The 26,595-nt window shown below is 37.8% G+C and overlaps 1 protein-coding gene across 1 annotated transcript in view; it reads right to left on the bottom strand.

Annotated features, from left to right (window-relative positions):
- Positions 1 to 26,595, bottom strand: part of GLIPR1L2 (GLIPR1 like 2) — a 47,384-nt gene that overhangs the window by 12,373 nt on the left and 8,416 nt on the right. The window contains exons 2-4 of the mRNA XM_037049915.1: positions 16,496 to 16,904; positions 10,322 to 10,567; positions 7,689 to 7,728 (exon numbers count right to left, since the gene is read on the bottom strand). Coding sequence (XP_036905810.1) covers positions 7,689 to 7,728; positions 10,322 to 10,567; positions 16,496 to 16,904 — 695 coding nt within the window. The remainder of the gene's footprint in view (positions 1 to 7,688; positions 7,729 to 10,321; positions 10,568 to 16,495; positions 16,905 to 26,595) is intronic.

Raw genomic sequence — 26,595 nt, forward strand, 5'->3', positions numbered from 1 at the left:
TGCTCTTCTCGTTTTTTTTCTTCTATCTGTCTGCCCACTCTTCTTAGGTGGCCCCTGCCCTTTATCTTTCTCTAGCTGCCCGTAAGTGTCAGTATGAGAGTCTAGAGGCCTCCTCCCTTCACACTCTGTGCGCCCCTCACAGACAATCCATCTACTCCCATGATTTCAATTGCCACTGGCCCTCCAAATATTTGCTCTGTGCCATGCCTCACTTGCAAGCTTCTGATCCATGTAACCACCTGCTGTCTAAACATATCAAAGTGAGTATTTCATAGCCAACTCAAATTCATTATGTCCCAAATGGAACTGAATTGTTTTCCCTCCCAAAAGGTTTAGTGTTCCTCATTGCAGTTAACAACAACGCTATTTATGACTGAGTCATAAATCTGAGAATCTTCCTTGACTGTTTCTTGTCTCTCATTACTTCATACAATGATGTACAAATCCTGTTATTTATACCTTCTAAAATGTGTTAAATACATCTCCAATATCATTCCAGATATCCTTTGTTGCTATAAAAGTAAATAAATAAATAAAAGTAGTACATGTATAATATTTGTACATATATGGTAGATGGAGGAAGCAGAAAAAGCAACCTTAAATAGGAAAAAATGCCCGGCTTGGTGTGGCTCAGTGGATTGAGTGCCACCCGATGAACCAAAGGGTCACTGACTTGACTCCCAGCCAGGGCACATGCCTGGGTTGCAGGGCAGGGCAGGTACCCAGTAGGGGGTGCGCAAGTGGCAACCACACACTGACATTTCTTTCCCTCTCTCCCTCCCTTCCCCTCTGTTTAAAATAAATAACATCTTTTTATAAAGAAAGGAAAAATGTCTCCATCTTACTCTTTTCATCTGTCTCCCCAAAATAACTTCTTTCATAGCTTCTATGAATTCTTCCAGGAAAAAAGGTTTTCACAAAAGTTCTTAGCATTTCTGTATTTGTGATAGAGGCCACTCGTTGTAAATTTAAATATCTCTTGAAATACTGAAATAAAAATACCTTAGCTTGGCATATAAATGGCAAGCTGTATTTCCCAACTACTCTTGTATCTTAGATGTGGCATATGAACAGTTTCCTAGCTAATGTATTGGAAGTAGCAGTGATGCGCTCCACTTCCCATCTGGTGCTGTAAGAGACGGTCAAGCTGCCAACATGTTTCTCTTCCCTCACTCTAAGCCCGCTCGCATCACTAGGAGTTGGAGGCACTGAAGTCCATCTACCCCGACTTCTCTACAGCGTTATCAGAAAATCCTCCCAGCTTCACCATCACTGCCACAGCGGGGGCTGGAGCAAATGGTAATACTGCCCACACAACCCTCAGCTTTACATACAGTGAAAAATACCCAGATCAAGCCCCCTCCGTGAAATATTCCCCCAGGAAAATCTAGAATATAATAATGTCTCAGGCATTTTAAAATTAATAGTGTTACAGGCAGAAGAAAACCTTGGTACGGGGATGATCTTTAATGGCAGCTGTGCAAGAAAAATTAAATGAAATAGTAGATCAAATAGAAACTCGGAGATAAGGAAAAGAAACAAAAAGAAGCAGAAGAAGCTGAAAAGCAATTATTTCACGGCATTCCTGTTCCTATTGAGAATTTCTTAAGTTGGAAAAAGCCAAGTTTGATGCAGAACTCTTGGACATTAAAAAGTAACGAACGAAAGAAGAACAAGAAGGAAAAAATAAACTAAGTGGGAAACAACTATTTAAAATATTATAGATCATTCTCTTGACACATGTGATAGCCAGTTCTTGGAGAATACTGGAAACAATGTGTAGGTAAATGAGTCTTTGTTCCAGGGAATGAATGACTTGGAACTGGAGGATGATGCAGGTGACCCTGCTGACCCCGCAAGTGACTTCACCAGTTCATAGACTACCCCAGGCTGCAGGGGGACTTGACTGCCACAGTATCTGTGGCTACGCTGACAGGATGTTGATGTCCCCTTTTCTTTCCCTAAGAAAAAATGACTCAGGAGGATATTCTTTGGATAGCTTTCATCATGGAATTTAATAAACTTTAAATTTTCAAATTTAAAATTTTAAAATTTTAAAAAAGACTTTAAAATTTCAAAAAAAAAGATAAGGGGAAATCCCAAACAATTCTGATAAGAATACTTACAAGCCAAGTAAAAAACATAAGGCAAGACGCACAAGCTGGTAAACTGTATGAGATGCTCCCAAGACAATGAATAAAATTAGGAAGAAGAAATGACAATTCCATTTAGTAAGGCGTGCAGATGATGTTTTATTGAGTTGTATACTTGAAAACTCTATGGTTTTGTGAATCAGTGTCACATTAGTGAGTTAAATTAAACAAGAAAACAGAACATATAACAGATGGGGAAGAATTGAAAGAGCAAGTTCTATCTAGAACAAAGCAGGAGAGAATTATAAGAAGAGAAAATGTAGTGAAATTCTTAATAGCGAAATTTTTCTTCCTTTAATTGGGCTCATGAGGGTTTAAAGTATTTTATTGATCTTTCAAAAGATTTGTATATTTATTTACCCGTTCTCATTCTTTTTTTGTTTTTTATGTCATTATTTTCAAAAGACATTTCATCTTTTAAGTATTTTTAGGGGGAGGGTCTGTTGTATGTTGCTGTTTCTATAAAGATATGCACTAGTCCTTTATCTTTAATCCTACTTAATATTGAGAATATTTGCAGTTATATATTTTCTCAGCTGTTGCTGGACCTTAGGATCCCATATGATACAGCCTCTTCCTTGTTGCTTTCTGTGCATTATATTTTAGTTCAGTTCAATAAAAAATTTACTTCATATTTAATTAAACACTTGATATTTGATACATATTCATGACAAACATTCAAAGGCATCAAGGAGAAAGTAATGTTTCCATACCAGTCTTTCAGCTACCCTCCCTAATATTTTATTCTAAAAGTTTCATTCTGTGTATATACAAGAGTATGTCAGTCTCTCTGTGTGTGTATCTTCATGATTCAAATAGGAGCACATTACACCTCCTGTGGTGTTAATTATTTTACTTAATGATATGACTGGAAGTCTCCAGATTCTTTTTAAGATTTTCAGTGTTTTCTAATAGATGTGCAAAGGATTATTTAAGTAATTTTCTTCTTTTAATGGGCATTCGGGCTATTATTTTTATTACAGCCATAATTATCCAGGTAGACATATAATTTCCACGTGAGTTAGTACCTATAAGTAATTGGTGGTTTGGCAGTCATGGTATTACTGGGTCAAAGATCACATCTACCTTTATTTGGATTGATATTGCTAAATATCTATTCACCATGGTCACAACATTTTTATGACAAAATTTTTTTACATCAACATATAAGACTATTTTTCAACTCCCTTGCTAACGTATTTTCAAACATTTTGCTATTTATTGCTTTGAGTTCAGTATATTTTTAAATTTCATCTCCTATTTTACATGAGTTTAGGTATCTTTTGTACGTTTCAGAATATTTGGACTTCATTTTGGGGGAATTGACTGTTCCTATACATTTATTATTTTTGGACTTTTTCTTTCAATTGTCAGAATATTTTATGTAAGTAAGAAAATTAGCTCTTTCATGTTATGTCATTCACCAGTATTTTCCACTTTGATGTTTAACTTTTGACTTTTTATATACTGTAGTGAAAAAAGTATACTTTATATATACTTTTTTTGCCAAATAGAGCTTTTTATTATAGAAAAAATCCATACTTTTTTCATGGTGTGAGATTTGTGACATACTTTTACAAGCCTTCCAAAAATGTTATTGGGCTAACCAAAAAATCTCTTCAGTTTCTTCATAAGATGGTTCTAGTAGTGCTTAGCTGTCTTTAACTTCATTTGAAAAAAATTTTGTTAGATTGTGTTGTGACAAGTTGTCATATCAGCATGCATTTAAAGAACAGTTATCAAAATTGGTGGATTTTGGTGTAGCCATTTTAATATTGGAAGATGGAAGAAAATGAACAGCATTTTCAGAATATTATGCTTTATTATTTTAAGAGAGGGAAAAATGCAGCTGAAACACAGAAAAAGATTTGTGCAGTGTATGAAGATGGTGCGGCGACTGATCAAAAGTGTCAAAAGTGGTTTGTAACATTTCCTGCTGGAGACCCCTCACTGGAGGATGCTGCATGGTCAGGTAGACCAGCTGAAGTTGATAATGATCAAATTGAGACATTAATTGAAAACATTCAATGTTATACCACTCGGGAGATAGCCACCATACTCAAGATACCCAATTCAAGCACTGAAAATCAGCACCAGCTTAGTTATGTCAATGGCTTTGGTGTCTGGGTTCCATATAAATTAAGTGAAAAAAGCCTTTTTGACTACATTTCTGAATGCAATTCTCTACTTAAACACAAGGGAAATACTTTGTTTTCAAAACAAATCGTGATGGGTGATGAAAAGCGGATGCTTTACAGTAATGTGGAATGAAAGAGATCGTAGGGCAAGCAAAACGAACGACCATCAACCACACCAACGGCCAATTTTCATTAAAAAAAAAAAGGTAATGTGTATATGGTGGGATTGGAAGGGAGTCCTTTTGGACAACCAAAGAATTAATTCCAATGGGTACTGCTCCAAATTGGACCACTCGAGTGAAAGCAGCACTCAATGAGAAGTGTCCAGAATTAATCAACATAATTTTCCATCTGGATAATGCAATACCCCATGTTTCTTTGATGACCAGGCAAATACTCTTACAGCTTGGCTGGGAAGTTCTGATTCATCCACCACATTCACCAGACATTGTACCTTTGGATTTCCATTTATCTCAGTCTTTACAAAGTTCTCTTAATGGAAAAATTTTCAATTCTCTGGAAGACTGCAAAAGACACGTGAAACAGTTTTTTGCTTGAAAAGACAAAATGTTTTGGGAAGATGGAATTATGAAGTTGCCTCAAAGATGGCAGAACATGGTGGAACAAAATGGTGAATATATTATATAATAAAGTTATTAGTGAAGATGAAGAATGTATTTTATTTTTACTTAAAAACTGAATGAACTTTTTGGTCAACCCAATAGTATCTCACATTTTCTTCTAGCAATTCTTTATTTTTTTAACTTTTAAATATTTGATACACTTTACTTCTAGGCATTATGAAAGTTGATATACGGATTAGTCTCTTGCCCTGGCTGGTGTGGCTCAGTGGATTGAATTCGACCTGAGAATCAAAGGGTTGCCTGTTTGATACCCGGCCAGGTCTCCAGTCGGGGGTGTGCAAAAGGCAACCACACATTGATGCTCCTCTCCCTCTCTTTTTCCCTCCCTTCCCTTCTCTAAAAATAAATAAATTAAAATCTTTTAAAAAAGAAATTAGTCTCTTGTTTATAATAACCATAAAGAAGCTCACTCTCCTTCCTGGAAGCACACCCTCACCTTTCCCTTGCCCTTCTTTGTCCCCTACAGGCAGGCATCTCCTAACCTTTAAGGGGCCCTAGGAAACTGGCAGCCAGGGAGCAATGGGCTTGTCTTGGAGGCCTCATTCCTCTGACCTCTCAGGGAGCTGAACTAAGCCCTCCTAGGCTTTCCTATTGCTTCTTCTATCCTAGGTCCTTCCTTGTTTCACTGTCCAGAGCCTTAATAAGCATTCTCAACATTAAATAAATAAATAAATAAATAAATAAAATTAAAAAATTTTAAAAATAACCATAAAGACTGGACAAAGTATACAGGGAGTGAGCAAAAGTAGGTTTACAGTTGTGAGCATGTGAAATAGAGTTTTTCTTGCGTTATTTCTTTATTAATTATTGCATTATTTATTTGCATTACTGTTGTCTTCTTATTAACGTTATTATTTCATATCCATACTTATAATTTATCTTTTAGCTAATAATGGCTTATAATTTAACCTACTTTTGCCCACCCTTCCCTGTATATAAAATAACTGTTTTCAGGCATTAGAAAACAACCAATATAGGGTTATGATCTTTGCAAATAACTCAATAGGAACCTTATATTTATCTGGTTTTTCTCTCTGAGGGCATTCTCCAAACATAGCTAGAGAAACGAAATCCAAACAAAGAATGTGCATTTTCTGGAAAAAGGAGACATCTGTGTTTATTGATGTTAAGGTATCTGTTATTTAGAACAAGGTTCCCAAAGAGGAGGAGCTGCAAGAAAGAGCTCCCAAGAGCCTATAAAAATTTTCTGTGGGTCCACGCCAGTTCCTAAGCTGCACGTGTCAAGGCAAGATACTGGAAGGACCCTGGAGTTACTTGGAGGCTGAAGACCTGCACAGAGGTCTCAGAAAGTGCGTAGTGCTGAGGAGACAGAGTTGCGGTTGGGGCCCAGCCAAAATGGAGAGCTGTCCAAAAACGGCGTGGGGCCTTACCAAGCAGAACATAAAAATCCAGAGAAAATGTATATATTTGATACTACAAAACCTTATAACTAACTATGGCTAAAGAAATATCATAGACATAGCCAAAGAAAAAAATAATACACTGGGAAAATATATTTCTGGGATATGTGGCAGTCAGTTGCCTTAATTTACAAAGAATTCACACAAATCAAAAAGAGAAACAACCCAGGAGCATAATGTGCAGAAGATATAAAGAGATTATCTCCTGAAAAGAAAATGGTCATAAATTGTATGAAAAGCTACTGTCCCACTCATAATTGAAGTAACTGAGGTAAAAGCAAAACTAAATGACCACTGAAAAGTGGTCATAGATATTAGATATGACCATTAGATATTTCACTCATCCTTTTGAGAAGATGGAGAAGCTTAACTGATAAGCACATGTAAGCACAGCAAATGTCAGGGAACAGTAAATTGGTACAATCTTTCTGGAACTCAAATTCCATATGGATAGTTTGGCTGGAAGACCTTAAAAGTACTCTTCCATCTCTGAGATATTACAGTTCCTTATGTGTATGATATTAGCTCCCATTAATAATGCAATCTCCAAAAAATAGTCAGTTAAAAGTGTCTTTTCATATTACAAATTAGATGTACTCCTGAAATAACTCATACAGCATACATTTTAACACATGTAATTTTACCTTTTTTTACTTTTCTTATAATATGGGATAAACTATTTTGAAAAGTAATTTAAATTCAATGTTAATTAGGCTAAGTATTGTGAAATGATACTAAAGTTAAGATTCATTTAAGAAGTAATAATTGGAGACTTCCGCCAAGATGGAGGCATAGGTGGAAACACTGTGCCTTCTCCCACAACCAAGTTTGAATAAAACAAAGGATTGGAGAAACAAAGACACAACCAAAGGACAGAAAATTGAATTATACGGAAGTCCGACTACATCTAACCGTTCAACGGGACGGTAAGAGGGGCGGAGCCAGCAGTGAGTGGGGTCGGGCAGGACAGGGCCCCCCGACCCAGGCGCGCAGGCGGACGAGAACCAGCTGGGGTGCGGGGCAGACCGCGGGCGCATATTCGCGCACAGTGAGACAAACCACGCAGGCCCCAGGGGGCGAGGGCTGACGGCAGTGGCGCACTNAATAATACTTTTTTATTTTTTAAATTCTTATTCAAGTAGTTTTCTGTTTTATATTCCCAGCTCTGCCCCACCCAGTGCTCCCCACCTCCCTCCCATTTCCACCCCCCACCTTAATTATTGTCCATGTGTCCTTTATACTTTGTTTAAGAATACTTAAACAATAAGTATTCTTAGGTTAAAGAGTTTGAGAAATGCTGATCCAGAATAACAGAGCCAAAGAAAGGCCCACCTGCTGGATCAGTTGCACCTTCTGGGTGGATCTGGGAGTTCTAGAGGAAGATGGAAAGAGAAAAGTTATCTAAGAATAAAAGTTGCAAACAAAGGGGAGAAAAAGAGCGATGCTAAGATTACAGAAGGGAAGGAAAAGTGATTCAAGAGTAGAGAGGAATTGAATACTATTAGCACTTTTCTTTTGTTGAAAAAATTCTGTTATAAAATAGAGTCTGGGCCCTGGCTGGCGTAGCTCAGTGGATTGAGCGCGGGCCTGCGAACCAGACGATCGCAGTTCGATTCCCAGTCAGGGCACATGTCTGGGTTGCAGGCTGGTTCCTTGCAGGCTAACTACCAGCAGGGGACGCACAAAAGGCAACCATACATTGATGTTTCTCTCCCTCTCTCCTTCCCCTCTAAAGATAAATAAATAAATAATCTTTAAAAAAAATAGAGTCTGAACCTTTTATTTAAAAAATAAAGAAAGAAGCTTGTTCTTATAAAAGGAAAAACAGGTCTTAAATTGGAGTAATGATATGAGGAGAATTAAAGATATTCCAGAAATTGTCTGTATGACTTTAATATTTCTAATAGTCTCAAGTGACAAAAAAATACGTTTTGTTGTGTTCACCTCTGTAAGAGAGAGGAGAACCATTTCTGTTTTAGTTTTATTTTTATTCCAAGCCTCATTGGTCTTAAAAATGGGATTCTTAGAGAAATAGAATGATGCATGAAAAGACTAGAGAATAGAATGTCTGCAACAGTTAAATTAGAGTTAGGTCAAATGCAGAAAACAAAAATGTCTAAGATCCTAGGACTAAGGAGTACCAAATACACAGTAGTAGGTCAGGGAGCAGAGTGTGAAGTGACATTAAGGAGACTAGTTTTGATATGAGTAAGGCAATGGAAAACCACTATAACTTTCTTGGATAACATTAAACAGATCAAACATTTCCACAGTATGATTAATTTGATGAAAGCGATATGAGTTCAACACGAAAAATTTCAAAGATGTAAATGTTGAGGGCAAAGGGGAACTAGCCAGAACATAGCTGTAAGGAAGCAAAAGGTGTTTTACTAACTAACGCAAAGAGGCTCCGGGACACACCCGAAGAGCAGGGTGTGTTCCAGGATGTGGTGTAAGAGCAAAGGTTAGTCAGGCAGATAGCCATCTGGACAGTTACTAGGGAGGGAAATTTTACCCCTGTCCACGAGCTCAACTGATCAATCAAGTAAAGGAGCACGAGCCAGTGCACGAGTTAACTCACCAATAATCAGTAACCCTATTGTGCCCCTGAGCCAACCGCTAACCGCCACATCTGCTTCTGTATCCAGCTTGCTTGCGCACCTCCTTAAAACCCTAAGCCTGTAAGCGTTTGGCGCGACTCTCATTTACAGCCCTTGCGGGCATCGTGTCTCCGGACACTTTGGAGAGTTCGCCCCTGCGCAGGTTAAACTTGGCCAATAAAGTAACATCTTTGGAACCCCGAAAGTCTCTGACATTTGTTCTCGTGGTTGGTGAATGCAACATAAAGTTGTACATAAAACATGATATTAGAATCTATTGATAGAAAATAATAATATTTTAAATAAGGTGGGAAGTTCACCCTGATACAAATATTTATTGAAGGCCTAACTAATGTCAGGTTGTTGTATTGAGAATAATTATATGACAAGATCCCTGCTCTTAGTGTGGAATCACATGTAGATGATTATTAAACAATGTGATGTGTGAAGTAACAATTGTATGTATAGGAAATAACAAGTGGTTCAATATTTTTGGAGTATAAAGTGTAAGGGCGGTGTATCAAGTGTAAGGGTAGATTATTAGATATAGAGTAGGGAAATAGTACTATTCATTTGCATTTAAATGTTTTAACCCATCAGTTATATTGTAGTATATGTACTGATCTGTGCAAAAAATATCAAGTCTTTTACTTACAGTATGTTTATAGCCAATCATTTAAAAATAAATTTTATCTTCCAGTTTCTTCGTTTTCCAGTGTTTATTATGTTTAAAAAATACCTTTCATCTTTGGTTATGAAGATTAGATTTCCTATATTCAAAATAATGTTTTAATTGTAGGGGATAATGAGGGAAAAGGGGGAAGGGTTTTCAGGAAGATGTATAAAGGACACATGGAGCCCTGGCTGGTGTAGCTCAGTGAATTGAGCACGGGCCTGCAAACCACATGATCACGGTTCAATTCCCAGTCAGGGACATGCCTGGGTTGCAGGCCAGTTCCCAGCAGGGGACTCATGAGAGGCAACCATACATTGATATTTCTCTCCTTCTCTCCTTCCCTTCCCCTCTAGAGATAAATAAAATCTTTAAAAAAAGAAAAAAACAACTGAAAAAAAAAGGACACATGGACAAAACCAAGGTGGGGTTGAGGGGTAGTGGTGGTGGGGGGAAATGGAGACAACTGTACTTGAACAACAATAAAAAATAAAAGAATGCTTTAATTGTATACTTCACATGATAGGTGAAATTATAGACCTTTTGAAGACCTAGGACTGATAAGAATTTGATTCTATTAGAAGTAATAATTTTACCATTTCAATTTGCTTGTACAACTGAAATAATCAATAACAACTGAATAGTAAAGCAATGAAGAAGTCCATGGAATTAATAACATAAAAATTAGATACCTGTAGATAGTTAGAACAGTCACCAGAACAACTGCCATTTTCAAAATTGTACCTTTTCTTCTCTTCATACCAACTTCTGATAGCAAGGCTTGCAGTAAATTCATTTTCAGGGCCGACCCACATATTTTCACCAACACCATTAAATGTAGGATGGACCTTTTGTAGTTCTTCCAAATAAATGTTGTGTTCAAACACACACTTTTTCCCCCATGCTCTAGCAGTCCGTGCCAAAGCTACATCCCACGTCTGAAAAAAATGCAGAAAGCAAAGAAAACAGAATAGTAACAATAGGTGTTTTGCTTTGTTTGCTCTACATTATTTTTCTGGAGTTCTTATAGTAGGATTTAAGGGAAACAATCCTAATTTTGTGCATATGGGTCTTATTTGTGGAATTTCTGTGAGGCAGTTTTTTACAGATAATCATAAACGACACAACTATTTCCTCAGACAAAGGATTATGGACATACTTGTCATTAAAAAGTCAGTGTGTTAGATGAAGCAAATGACTGTGATACTCTTACATGTAGTCTGTTCCGAACTCTATAATACTATGTAATACTCATGTAGTCTCTTCAGAATATATATCGTTAGTCTCATGACTTGTATTCATAGTAATATAATAAAATATTCATCTAAGAACTATTTACTGAGCACTGATTTTATGCAAAATATTGTTTTGTGAGGAATAAAACATAAAGTATAAATTTAGTGCTGTAGCTGCTTACTGTAAGGTAATAACCTGGGATATTTTATATATGTGCACATATATACACACACACATATATATATGCACACACACAATAGATGGTAGTTTATAATGTTGTAAAAGAGGAACATAAAGTTTATGATGTTCCCAGAAACATGAGAAAATTTCATTAAATGCTGCTCTCTGGCCACTCTCTGGAAACATACACTAATGTGTACTTTTGTCATTATTTAGAGCCTCATTAAGTTCATTGTTAAGGACAAGAACAAAAAGAACACACACAGAAAAATCAACAAAATAGTAGTAAAACCAAAATGCTAAGTATATATGTTACAGTATATCTAAAACTAATACTAAGATTTCCTTAGGGTTTTCTTAGTTAATTTCATAGATTACACATATATGAGGGGGACCCAAAAATCCCTGGAATCTATTTATTAAAAATTTGTATATTTATTCTTACATATTTAAACTTCAATCACTTTCTAAGTACTTTACATTTGATGCATACCCCTAATCAAGGTGTTTTTTTCACTGCTCCAGTTTTTTAACTCCTTGATTTTGATACCTTGTAGTGCTTCTGCTGGGTTTTTTTCCCCCCTCTCCCTCTAACATAGGCAAAACATTTTCCTTTGTGGACTTCTTTCATGGGGAAACAAAAAAAGTCAGGGCAAGATCAGGTGAATAGGGAGGGTGGGGCCTGGCGGCCAGGCTGTTTTTTGTCAGTGCAGTGTGGGCAGGTGGCTTGTAAACCACCCATCATGAAACGGGCAAAGGTGTTGAAAGTCTTAAAAAAAAATTCACTGAAGCCCAGCACAGCCTCTCACAACAACACTTGCTGGTACACTACTACAGATGGGTTCCCAGAACCCTAGGTGGGGAGCCAGTATGACAAGGGGCCTGCCCTCCAGAAGATAATTCCGGTTTTGGGGGTCCCCCATCATATACAATACAGAAGTATATAGTATAGAAAATATACAGATCAGGCCTTTAGAATACTCTCTCCTACTACTTCCCTCCCCAAAGGTAATTGTTGTTTTAAAAAATGGCTACTTAAACAAATTTTTTTCCTTGCACTATTGACTGGAAACTTACAGTTTTCCCTTACAGAGATTGTTCCATATTAGCACAACTAGCTCTACTTAACTTTTGCAATCTCTACATAGTATTCCATTGTATGGATAGCATATAATGAATGTTATCATTACACTCCTAATGACCTTTTACATTATGTCTCATTGGCAAACAATGTTCTATGAACCATCCTTTTACTGCCTTACTTTGCATATCATTTATTCATCACATGCTCAGTATGTACCAGTCACTATTGTTTTTATGCATCATTTCACCTGATGTCCAGAATAACCCTATGAGGTATGCATTATTATTATTATTTGTTTCACAAAGGGAGCAACTAAAAATCAAACAAGTAGTTCACCTGTAGTCACTTATAGCCAATTGTGGCGCCTAAATTTAAACCCAGGAAGTCTAACTCTCAACTCCAAGTTCGTACGCATTTTACTCCACTGTTTTCCCTGACTGTGTGTAAAATAAGTTATGACATTTACAAATTTCTTTGCTCACCCTGAAATAAAATTACAATTGCAAACATTTCAATTACAAATGAAATATACATAATTTTTTAACTATATAATGCAGTGTTTTCAACTATAGTCAATACCTTCTTACCATCCTCTTCCTATTTCTCTCACCCCCAGCTCATGGAAACTTTCTTTTCTGCTGTTTCTAAGAGTCAGGCTTTTAAAAACATTTTTGCTTTAGATTCTACATATAAGTGATACCAGGCAGCTTTTGTCTTTGTCTGGCTTATTTAACTTAACATAATGACCTTAAGGTACATTCAGGTTGTTGTAAATGGCAGGATTTCTTTCCTGCCTGAATAATATTCATTGTATATAAACACCACATCTTTATCCATTTGTGGAAAAAGAACAATGATGGACACTTAGGTTGTTTCTCCATCTTGGCTATTGTAAGTAATACTTCAATGAACATTGGAGTGGAGTAATCTCTCTGATATCCTGTTTTTAATTTCCCTTGGATATGTACCCAGAAGTTCAATTGCTGGATCACATGACAGTTCTGTTTTTAATTTTTAAGGAACTGTCATGTTTTGTCTTGGGTGAAAATACTATGCTCAGAAACTTAGTATGTTTTGCTAGTATTTAACACGGTTCACTGTGGGAATTATAATAATTCCATAAGCCAATAGCATATATGATGTCCCTTAATAAGCCAGTAAAAAATAACATACTTTATTTATTATTTTTTAATTAATTAATTAATTAATTAATTTATCTTTAGAGAAGATGGAGAGAAACATCAATGTATGGTTGCCTTTTGTGGGTCCCCTGCTGGGAGTTGGCCTGCAGGGAACTGGCCTGCAACCCAGGCATGTGCCCTGACTGGGAATCGAACCGCAATCCTGTGGTTCGCAGGCCCGAGCTCAATCCACTGAGCTACACCAGCCAGGGCTAAAAAATAACATACTTTAAAACAATGATAGCTTAATTACACTATTGTTCCAGGCAAGGGGAGATGATGGGAATAAAGTCCAAATTTACTGGAGGTGCACTTTTTATAAGTTGGTACTCAGGAGACACAGCTAAGCAACCCAGGGTCCAGCTGCCAGTGCAAAAATGAAGAAGTCATTTGTTGGTAGAGCAAGCAGCTAGGGTACAATGGTCCTGGTGTTGACCGACAAGCTGATCTTCGCGGGGCCACTGCACAGCCTTGGCCACTGCTAGCCAAAGAGCCTTTACTGCCGTCACAGCTAATGCCCCAAAGGTCTTCAAAGAGCTATTTATTTCAGCAAAGAGTGGCCTTGCTAAGGCCAAAACTCTATTATTTGTAGCCCAAACGTCCTTTCATAGCTGTTCCTTCAGATGTTATGGATAAGCTCCAGCAGTGAGCTTCATCAGCTTAACTCCTAAGTGCTTAGCAAAAACAACAAATGAAGTGATGATATCCTGACACATTTTACTTCATTCTTATGTCAAAACAACTTTGCTCTTAGAATAACTTCATTTTTGTTATATAAAAGTGGAATTGAAAGAATATCAAACCAATACACGACATATTTTCCATAGCGGCTATACCAGTCTACACTGCTCCCAATAGTGCACTTTTTCTCCATAGAAATAGTTTCTTTTTCTCCATATCCTCATCAAGACTTGCTATCGCTTGTCTTTTTGATGATGGCCATCCTAATACCTGTCAGGTGACATCTCATTGCAGTTTTGACTTGCAACCTTAAAAATGGAAATTCTGATACATGCTACAATATAGGTGAACTTTGAAAATCTTATTGCTAAGTGAAATAGGCCATTCACAAGGAGAAACACTACATGATTCCTACATGAAGTACTTCAGGTAGTCAAATCCACAGGGACGAAAGGCAGAATGGAGGTAGCTGGGAACTGGGGAAGAAGGCAATGGGGAGTCAGTGTTTGACAGGACAGAGTCGTAGCCGGGGAAGATGAAAACGTTCAGCAGGCGAATGGCCGTGATGGTGGCACAGCAACGTGAACGTGCTTATGCGTCAGGACTCTACACTAAACGGTGGTTAAAAGGGTAAACTTTATGTTAGGTATTTTACAAGAACAATAAAAACTACATTTTTAAGTTTAATAAGAAGGTAGAGAAATACTAGATGACAACAGCAGGAGGCTGAATTTGCGTTGCAAGATCTTTATATACTTGGAAGGAGGTTATAGATGTTTATTAACGCTGGATTTTGTAAACTCATGTGCATATTAAAATGTTAAGAATGACCAATAAAAATGAAAATAAATGTATGGTTTTCAAATCTCTCGAGGAAAAGTTTGAAGAGACCATACTGTTATAATAAATTATGCTATTTACAGTTAATATTTACATCCTAGTGAAATCAATGGAAAAATACACACCAACTTTTAGAAAGAGCAGAAGGGTATACGTTTAGGTTGGGGCTTTAAACTGTTTCCAATACAATATTCCTATTAAAATATCCATATATTAAAATATATATTGCAAGTGCACAAGGGTACTTGCTCTCTATACTTTTACTCTCTATATATTTTCTATATATTACTCTCTACTTTTCCTTATGTTTGAAATATAATATTTAGAGATTAGAGAAACATAACTTATAAAATGTTGTACTATAAGCTATTGTGTGTTTATTAACTATCAGAAAGAAGGCTAATCTTCAAACTTAGAAAAAACAGAATTACTCATAAAGGGGGTTGTACATAGCTTAAACTCTCAAATATTCCCAAATATTATTATTAAATTCAAAATATAAAAATTGGCTTGGAAATTACTATTCAGCAACAGTGCTAAATCCTAGTATATTTCTATAAGAAAATATATAAACAGAAGTGGAAACACTGACAATTCAAATGACAAAGAAAATGAACAAGACAAAACCAAAATATGATCAATCAAAATAGCATTTTAAAGTTAACATTAATAGGAAGTACCATTTTATAATTTATCAGTTTACCAAATGATTGAAAAACGAATTTACACACTGTTGGTATTTGCTTATTTTGGCACAATGCTTTAGACTAGCAATCACTATGTGTCATATAAATTAAAAATAACACATTCTTTATTTGTGCCATTTTTTGGAATTTGACCTAAGAAACTAATCCAGGAGAAAAGGGTCAGGTCTACAGAGATAGTCTTTGCAATATCACTTATAATGTTAATTGGAAGCTCCTAATTACCTGATAATAGTTATTTCAGTACATTTTGCAGTCAGTTTTAATGACAATCATGAAGACTCGGTAGCAACACGGAAATAGTCGATGAGACCCTAAATAGAAATGGGCAGGGGGCGGGGGCAGGATTGGAAAGAAGCGAGAAGCATTTCAGGGAACGCAAAATCAGGGTTGGACAAGGATGCTGTGACCGACACACTCCCTCGGGAGCAAAAGTTAGGGTGGATACCAAAAAGTCAATAATCAAGGTAAGTAATAGTTTTAAAAAGCAAAATTAATGTAAAAACAGCCATGATGAGAAAAAATAAAGTTAAAAAAAAGATCTTTTCACTTGTACCATCCTGAGAGTGACTCATTTGCATTTCTAATTCAAGCCCAATGGTCCTGTTTAAGTTCATATTGTCTTCACCAATGACATTTTTGCATTGATTATATATATAAAATTCAACTATCAATTTCTCGAGTTGAGGCCTCCTTAAAATTTGCCCATCTGGTGAGTGCCTCTACTCATCCCAGTCCCAGCCCGTGCAAAATCTTGGTAATAAGCGAGTTAGAGAGACAGTGGTTGTTAGTTCTCCAGTGGATGAACTTTACCTGTACATATTTTTAAACCCAAACTAAAAGTGCAGTTGCCCGAGATCCTTAAGCCTCAGACCAGAGGCCCGCACTGTGTGAGGCCGAGGGGGTGCGTCCCGACACCCGCCGTCTGAGAGGTTCGGGCAAACCGCCTCAGGGCCTCACCATGAAGCGCAAGTTAGCCCCTCGGGGCATGGCGTTGCCTCGGAGCTCATTGTGCAGGTTCACGTACTCGTTGATGAAGCTCACGTCCTCTTCGTGCGGCAGAAAAGTCGCGCTCAGGCCAGAAGCCAGCAGTAGTAGCCAGAGCTCACAGAGCCACAGCTGATTTGAAGCTGTGCCCCCTCGCGTCTTAGGCAGAGATCGGACGTCCCAGGCCAGTGCGAAGGAACTTGGAGCCTCCATGGTCCACCGGCCGCAGACAGACCAGTGCACACGCGCCGGCCCGCCCGGTGACCTGCGGGCGAATCTACCGGGCTGGGCTCCTCGGTCTGGCCCCGCCCCGCCCGGCCGGGACGGGAGGGGAAAGAGTGAGGGCAGAAGTGGCCTGTGTCCTTGGGAAAGGTGGTCATAGCTGCTGGCCGGTGGAACTTAGGGGAGGCTTGAGTCAAATGACTGCAGGCTCTTCACTGAACTAATTAATGTAGTTGGTTATCCTCCAGTTGGTATTGTCCAGTTGGTATTCTGATACCTAGTGATGCATCATCATTTAAGCCCTCGTTACAGTAAATGCCAATTGCTGAATAATTAACGTGCCTGAGGAAACTTCTAATTATGCAAGGATAGATGATCATTCTTCCGTGAGTTTGTTGAATACGTTTATGTTTTCATCCTTACCTGTTGAGTTGGGAATTCAATGCCGGATGCATCCTTTATTTTCATCGTGGAATGAAAAATATCTTTTGTTCAGTGTTTCAATGATTCTTTGTGGGAGATCACAAAATAAATGGAAGATTGGAAAGCTCATCATTAAGGGTTAAACTAGGGATAGTCATATTCTCATAAGCTTGTAATGTTTACATATTTTCTCTCATCAGCACTTTATAGACAGCCTAGAATATCAATAGTAATTGTCTCTGACAAATTGTCCAGTGCATATTAGATAAGAAATTATTTTTGGCCTCATTTCTTCTTTCAGACAAAACTGACTAGTGTTCTAGCAGATTTTAGTCTGTGGTTTTTACCTCCAAACATTTTGCTTTCAAAAGCTTGCTTTGAAGAGTATAAATTCTAGGCACAAAATAAAAGCACATATTTGTTTGGGGGGTCCCATATGTATATAAGATATTGTGTTTGATAGAATTAAGGTATTCAAAATTATTGACTCAAGGATAGAATTTTGCCACAAAGAAAGCATTGTTAACCGCTTGGCCAAAATGTCTAAAAAGAAATGTGTCTTTAAAAATTGTCTATGGTATACACAATTGAAAGCAATATACCTCATAAGATGGTTTCATTCAAGCATTTAGTCATTTAGTGAATATTTATTATTAGGCAACAGGATTGGGAAAGACCAGTGGATGAGACATAGACCCTGCTCCAAGTAGCTTACAGTTTAGAGAACTAGAAAGTTGGTAACTATTACACCATATAAAAAATAAAAAGCCTTTCTGGAAAATGAGACACCAAGAAAGTAAATAACACAGGTAGGTGAAATAGTGCATTCTAAATGAAGGAAAAACCATGTAATAGTTTTTCCAGGAGAGTGGAAAAGGCTAAGAGTGCTTTACTATGACCAGAACCTGCTTTAGGGGTGAAGATGGCCAGTGCTGAGATGTAATTTCTTTATTATGTTGATACTGTTCTTGGATTATGAAAATTGCTTTAGTAAAGCACGAGGCAAACAGAATAATGCAATATTAGATTACAAAGACATTTTAGACACTTTTACTAGTCCTGTGTAGTAGACTTGACAGGTGATCATTATATCCTCTGCTTAAAACATCACGCTGACAGTGAAGTCACCATCTCTCAGGCAGGCCATTTCAATTCTACACACCTCACTTGACAAGTATTTCTTTAGGACCCCATTTGCATCAGAGCTACAAATGTTGGGTAAGCTAGATATTTCTATCCACATGAGGCTTTTAGTTGAAGGTGTTCTGAGCCAATCATCAAGCAATTATAATACAAAGTAGTAAATGCTAAATTTATTTTAAAAATTCTTGCTATGGGTCAGGTGCTATTTTACTTTATTGTAAAATATACATAATGAAATTTACCATTTAAACCACATTTATTATAAAATTAATTGGCAGTTACATTCACAATGCTGTAGAATCATCACCACTCCTGTGCTGTTTTAAATGCTTGGAAAATATCAACTCATTTAAAAAACAAAACCCTTAAGAAACAGATATTATTATGTCCATTTTACAGACGGAAAAACGGAAAAAAACGTGAAAGGGTTAATGGGGGAGACCCGAGTCAAGGACTCCCCATCCACCTCTGTTTTTGTCTCACTAGCAAGAGACGAATTCAAAGGAAAGATGAACTCATAGAGTGGAAATGAGACAGCAAGTTTCCTTGTGAAACACATATGAGCACAAAGCTGCAAGCAGGCACCCAGCTGGCCTGAATGCCCCGAGGCTATAGATGGGTGCTCTGCTATATCAGCGTTCAGGGGTTATATACTTTACTGAATTTCTAGGTTCCCCCTCCTTTACCTTCTAAACCTTGGGAATAATGTACAGCTACAAAAACTTTCTTTCTCAGCTAGTAAAGACTCTGTATTGCTAGAGAGGTTCCCTTCCCAGCAAAGAGTCTCCAGGGCTCCCCTCCTCCTGTGTTAACTCCCACTTGTGATGTTTGGAACCCGTGGCAGTCTTACTGGGCCAGGCTCAGGACTGCTGAGTCGGTGGGTGAGACATGTCTCTCTCCTCCTCATTGCCTTAGTTTACTACCTATCCTACCAACAGGAAGATGAACTTACCTTATTAAAATATAATGTGCCGTTCATGCATGCTTAAGAAAAATTTAAAATTACCAAGAAAATGTACGGCATCCTTAGAAAAATAAATGAAGGAGCCGAACAGGGACAAAAAAAAAGACAAAATAATGTGGTGAAAGGTAGTCTCAGGAGCCACCCAAGAGTTTGCCTCCATCGCAAAGTCAAAACCATAAAATCAAGTATAAATCTGGGAATATTTACATGAAATATTGACCCCTAAATTATCATTACTCTAATATTCTTGAGCTCAATATTTATTCAGTAATGTAATATGTATGCAGCAATTCCTAGGAATCTTCCCTAAAAGAACAGTATTCTCCCAGACTATCTTAATAATTCCTAAATATATATTTGTAAACCTGAGTTCAGTTTATGAAAATGTGTTTAAGTCTACCAGCAGTTCAAGAAATAAAAAGTTATAGCATTTACCTCACAGAATTATTGAGAGTATTATTATATGTGAAGCACTTAGTGCTTGGCATGTTGAAAACATTACTTACTATTAGGTATTTTTAAATTGATCATGTTAATAAATTGTACCTCATTTTCATGTATATTGATAAGAACTAAAATAGATTTTTTTAACACTTAGCATCTTGCCAGACGTATTATACATTCTTAATACACACATACTGAATTGTTCTTACGACAATCGGTGGTCTCACTAGCTGCAAGGAGCAAACCCAGTGTGTGCAACGCCAGCTGAGTTCCTTGTGTTTTTGACCGGGGAGCACACTTTCCCAGGGGAAATGGGAGTTTCACAGGGAGTGGTGATTACGGGATTTATCTGTTTCCTTTGCTGCGGTGTGTCAGTCTGGGTACATTTATGCAGATTATATTACCTGTTTTCACTAAGCCAAGCATCACAAAATAATCATGCCTTGCAAAAATAGTTGAAAAGATATTGCAGACTGTAGTTGTACAAGTGCAAGTACAAGCAAACAGTATCAATAATTTGATTGTCATTTTCCTGGCATCAATGTTTATTTCACACTTATTTTTAAATTCATTTTGTGTCACCTTTTTAGTTTAATTTTTTCATATTTTGCTCTATTATAAAGATATACAGAATACATGTAATGAATGCTACATACATACTTTTGGTTCAAAGTTAGGGTTACCAACTTCATGGTTTGTTTAGGGAATACCTTGGGTTTATTGTGTTTTCCTGTGGTCTGGGAAACCCGTCGGTCCTAGGCAAATCAGGACTATAGGTCACTCAGCAATATTTTTTAACTGATAGGGGTGCATTAAAAATTACAGGGAAGAATATGTATTAGAGAGAGAAGAAGGGAGAGAAAGGAAAATGTCCATGTGAGAGAGAAACATCTCTGTGAGACAGAAACATTGACCAGTTGCCTCCTGTAGGTGCCTGGACCAAGGTTCAATCCCTCAACCTAGATGTGTGTGCCCTGACTGGGAAACAACTGCAACCTCTTGGTGTGTGGGACAGTCCTCCAACCAACTGGGCCACCTGGCTGGAGCTACAGGGACTACATTAAACCATCTTTTCACCACCCTTCCTGAGTGTTAAGAATGGGGTAAATCGGGCCCGGATAAGACTGACAAGTCTGATCTCATAATCTCCAAGCAATCAGGCAATTTCTGGGAATTTCAACCATAGTCTAGTAGGACAAAAGGATCTCTAGAAAATTGCACTGCCCACACCCGGAGTTAACTGCCTTCCTTTATTTGAAAAGGCCAAGCCCGGAGCACTTTGTCTAATAAATCCAATGTGAGTAAAATAGGAGGGTTACTTACAGTGACTGTTAAGAATAAGATCTCTTCAGAATAAAAGAATTCCAAGTGATACCAGGCCTCCCAAGATATCCTGTCAACCTGTCAAGGGTCTGTCATTATGAACTCAAGAAATAGGGAAGGTAGATATCTCCTTGGTCCACATTTTTCTTTTTTTGCCAGTGAAGGGAAACTCTACTGGTAAAGCAGAGGACTCCCACCTGCCCAGGCTCTGCTCACAGCTGAAGCATAGGTAGAACTCTCTGCAAATAGACACCCCATTTTTTGAGAACCGTCACTTCTAGCACATTCCTGTGGCAGGGTCAGTTTAATACTCTGACACATATTTCTTCAAAATCAGAGAATATCATTCTGTAAGAATTCAGTTTTCATGTGGTCTGTAGAATTTCAATTAATCTGATAAAAGGAACTTTGACGTGCTTGTATGAGCAAGGAGACAGAAGAGGTAAGGGAGTATTTTTAGACAGAGGTTAAGGGAGGGAGAAAGAGAGGGAAAGAAACATCAATGTGTGGTTGCCTCTTGTGCAGCCAATACTGGGGGCCTGGCCTGCAACCCCGGCATGTGCCCTGATTGGGAATTGAACCGGTGACCCTCTGGTTTGCAGGCTAGCGCTCAATTCATTGAACCACACCAGCCAGAGCTAAACCAATTTCTTCAAACTTCTCCCCCACCCTGTTTCTCCTGCTCTCTCTCACCATCTCCCCCTGTTGGTTTTCTGGAGAACCTTGACTAATGTAAGTGGATTTAAAATGCAAAATCACTTGGCTTCATATTTAGTAAAGCATCAATCAACCAGCAATGTGGAAATTCCTAGGTATTTGGCAATGTATATAAAATAACTCTCAGTTAAAAATATATTTAAAATGGTTTTTAATATTTATAGCTGAGGGAAGTTGGTTGTTTTAGTTTAGAAGGAAAAGATCTAGATAATTTAGTCCAGAGGGATCAACGATGCAACATAAAAGATTTTTAAACTGCATTAATGGAATAATCTGGTGGGTTTATTTATTTATTGTCTTCGGACTAAATGCCAGAAATGAGCAATTCTTTGGTTTGTAAAGATGTTGTTAATATATGCGTTCTACAGATAATTTGGTATAGAGTTTTAAAAAGTGTACTATCTGCATTTGTTATCTTTTTTAAAGGATGTTATTTATTTTATATTTAGAAAGGGGAAAAGAGGGAGAAAATGAGGAACAGAAACATCAGTGTGTGGTTGCCTCTTGCATGCCCCTAGCAGGCTGGCACTCAATACACTGAGCCACACCAGCCGGGGCTGTATTTGTTATCTTATACAGGGCCTATTTTTAAAAAATCTCTTAAAAGAATGATTTTAATTTTCATAACATACATACTTTTACCTATCAGTTTTTTGTTTCTTTTTTTAAATATATTTTATTGATTTTACCATTACAGTTGTTCTATTCGCTCCCTTCATTCCCCTCCACCCGCACACTCCCTCGCCCACCATTCTCCCTCCCTTAGTTTATAACCACGTGTCTCAAGTTCTTTAGATTCTATATTTCCCCCACTATTCTTGCCCTCCCTCTTATCTATTTTCTACCTACCATCTATGCTATTTTCTGTGCCTTCTCCCCTCTTCTCCTCCTCCCACTCCCCTGTTGCTAACCCTCCATGTGTTCTTCATTTCTATGCTTCCACTCCTGATCTAGCTGTCCTCTTGGTTTGCTCTTGTTTTAGGTGTGGTTGTTAATAACTGTGAGTTTGCTGTCCTTTCACTGTTAACATTTTTTATCTTCTTTTTTTTATATAAGTCCCTTTAGCATTTCATATAATAAGGGCTTGGTGATGATGAACTCCTTGAACTTGACCTTATCTGAGAAGCACTTTATCTGTCCTTCCATTCTAAATGAAAGTTTTGCTGGATAAAGCAATCTTGGCTGTAGGTCTTTGGATTTCATGACTTGGAATACTTCTTTCCAGCCCCTTCTTGCCTGTAAGGTCTCTTTTGAGAAATCCTCTGACAGTCTGATGGGTACTCCTTTATAGGTGACCGTCTCCTTATCTCTTGCTGCTTCTAGGATTCTCTCCTTCATTTAATCTTGGTTAATGTAATTATGATGTGCCTTGGTGTGTTCCTCCTTGGGTCCAACTTCTTTGGGACTCTCTGAGCTTCCTGGACTTGCTGGAAGTGAATTGTCTTTGCCAGACTGGGGAAGTTCTCCTTTATTATTTGTTCAAATAAGTTTTCCACTCATGGCTGTTTTTTTCCCCCTTCTGGTACCCCTATAATCCGGATGTTGGAATGTTTAAAGATGTCCTGGAGGTTCCTAAGCCTCTCCTCATTTTTTTGAATTCTCATTTCTTCATTCCTTTCTGGTTGGATGTTTCATTCTTCCTTCTGGTCCATTCCGTTGATTTGAGTACCAGTTTCCTTTCCATCGCTATTGGTTTCCTGGACATCTCCCTTCATTTCAATTAGTTTAGCCTTCATATGTTCCTCTAATTTGTGACTATAATCAACCAGTTCTGTGAGCATCCTGATAAACAGTGTTTTGAATTGTGCTTCTGAGAGACTGGCAATTTCTCGGTCGCTAAGAGTTATCGGCTCTGGGACTTTGAGTTCTTCTTGCGCCATCTTTTGGGCTGTTCGAGCCCTAAGGTGTTCACTAGCGCAGGGCAACTCAGTCGCTGGGTTGTGACGTTGTATGTGGGGGCGGGGTCAATGAGGACCCGTCTGCCGCTTCCTGCCGCGGCCCCCACAGGTGCTGCAGTTACCACTGTCACCGGGCCTGAGCGTTTTGTCCCACTGCACGCGAGTGTGCACCACCGTCAGCCCTCGCCCCCTGGGGCCTGGGTGGTCCGTCTCACTGTGCGCGAATGTGCGACCACGGTCAGTCTGCCCCACACCCTGACTGGGTCCAGGCCACTTGCGTGCCTAGGTCTGGGGATCTTTCCTGCCCGACCGAGCTCCGCTGCTGGCTCTCCCCCTCTTACCGTCCCCGTTGAACAGTTAGTGGTTGTCGGACTTCCGTATAATTCAATTTTCTGTTTTTTGCTGTGTCTTTGTTCTCCAAACCTTTGTTGTATTCAAACTTGGTTGTGGGAGAAGGCACAGTGTTTACATCTATGCCTCCATCTTGGCGGAAGTCCCCTATCAGTTTTAAAATGTTATTGATTTCCCTTTTTGTATATTCTGTGTAAGGAGCCATTTCACGTGGCATGGAAATGTAGCTCAGCTCCCACCGTGGAAAACCAGTGGAAAGTGAGTCATCACACAGGACTGCGCCCATGGATAGGTTTGCTCGGGAGGAATCGGGCCTGCATTGTACGTAGGCTGCTATGAGACTTGCTTTTGCTAAAACTCCCTCACCCTGAATTGAGTCAGAAGTGCTTACTCTAACTTCCTAAAGTCTGTGCTAAACCTCCCAAGTATGGAATGTAACCAGTCCAACCACTTTTTGCCTTGGTCTGCAACATCCTTCTCTTTGAAGTAATTAGCAAAATTCTTTCCTTTGTTATTTGTAAAAGGTAATCACCTGCAGCAAACCTGTGCATAGTAAATGAGGACCATCCTCAATGTAATGTACCCAGAAAAGCAATAAAAGCTTGTCCAGGCAGGGTCCAGGGCCCCGTCTCACTCAGAGAGTGGCCGTGCCATCCCTTTTCCTCCACAGGACTTCTGTATCTGTTCATAGCAACCACAACACACAGATCTTGCAGGCCAGGATCCACATCAATTCTCTTCTCATCCATTTCCACAAATATTGATATGACAGTAATATTATATGATATGTTTTCATGTTTCATGTAATCAGAAACATGATTTACCTTACTTTTAGTAAGGTAATTACCAAATATTACCTTAGTAATTTTTAGTTTCTGAAAATATTGATGGTATTCTTAAAGGAAACTACTGGCATATAAGAAAAATACAATGTTTAGTTCTGTAGGTCTGTTGTAACTAAAAGGACTATTTAAAACATTACAGAATGGGACTCTTGATACATATAAAATTGTAATTTCAAATGAATAACCTGAAAAATTTTTAACTGCTATCATTCTTCTATACTGCAATACACTTTTTGAATTATAACCAGCCATTAAATTTAGATAACAGATAAGAGTGTAGAAGTTTTAATAGTTAAGATGAGGAGACTTACATTTAGCCATAAACTATTTCTTTATTGTCATTTCTACATAAATTAAAATTAAAACATTAAGAAGTTTTTCTGTACAGGAATTACAATTAAAACATTCTCAGAAGAGCACAAACGAAGCACAATAGATTACATGCTCTCCACCGAAGCCCTTTCCCCTGAGGATTCCAATTCGGATATTCTGTCAACAAAATACAACAGTTAAGAGCTCAATTTCATTTCAAGGGAACAAAGTCTTTAAATCAATACTCAAATATTTTGATACATACTCTGAATTTCATCACGTTCTTTATTTCCTAAAATAGAAAAAATATAAAATTAAAAGCATTTATTTGCTTTTCTGGCTTTTAGAATAAGATAATCAACTCAGGGGGAAAGATTGGCTTTTTAACTTAAGAAAATCTTGTGATGCTCCCTGCCAACACTGTCATGTCCACAAGTATTTCTAGAATGCCTCTCGTGTTGAAGGCATGAAAGTCAAACACAGACTAAACTGTGTAACTTGACCTTTGCCGCTCTGATTTGCCCATTTAAAACCTTGCAAAAGGTAGTTTTTCATGTTGAATTTTGGGTGCCCAGAGCCTTCCGTCAAATATTTTACTCATTTCTGTAGTGGCCCTTGCTCCAAATTTTGCTCTACATCTTTTCCTCATTGAATGTTTCTTCCCTATTTATCATTCTATCAGTGCTCTGCAGTTTGTTAAGCATTCATTTATTTTATTTTATTTTTTTAAACTTATTTATTCATTTTTTCAGTGCCTATTGTGTATTTAGCATGACTCTGGCCTTTGGATATGGATGTATCGGTTATCAGAAGAAACAAAGTTCTCCTTACAGAAAAATAGAGAAGAAAAATCTATCACCGATTTAAAAATTGACTTTATATATATATGAATATATATATATGAATATATATATATATATATATATATATATATATATATATGAGTAAAAAGAATCATTTCAGAACATGATTAGTATTATGAAAAAAATAAACTGGGCCATTCCTGGCTGGTGTGGCCCGTTTGGTTGGAATGTTGTCCCGTAACCAAAGGATTGCAGGTTCGATTCCTGGTCAGGGCACATAAAATCCTGGGTCTGGCACATATGAGAGGCAGCTGATTGATGCTTCTCTCTCCAATCAGTGTTTCTCTCTGTCTCTAAAAAGTAATGAAGCAGTGTCCTTGGGAATGGATTAAAAACTAATAAATAAAGAAATCAGGCCAAAAGATAGAAAAGAATGAGGAACTTAACTGAAATAATAACTAAAATATAATAAGAACTTATTTAATGTACTCAAATCACTGTGTGTGACTTATCATACTCAAATGCTCTTAATCACCTCCTGAGTTAAGCCATCTTACTCCAAGACCTATACTTTTATCCATTAAGTTATATATCCTGTCTCTCAAAAAGGAAGTCAACAAAACTGGCA

This window comes from Sturnira hondurensis, unplaced genomic scaffold (genome assembly GCF_014824575.4).
Source record: "Sturnira hondurensis isolate 20B ecotype Veracruz unplaced genomic scaffold, ASM1482457v3 Scaffold0006496, whole genome shotgun sequence".
In the NCBI taxonomy this organism is placed as follows: Eukaryota; Metazoa; Chordata; class Mammalia; order Chiroptera; family Phyllostomidae; genus Sturnira; species Sturnira hondurensis.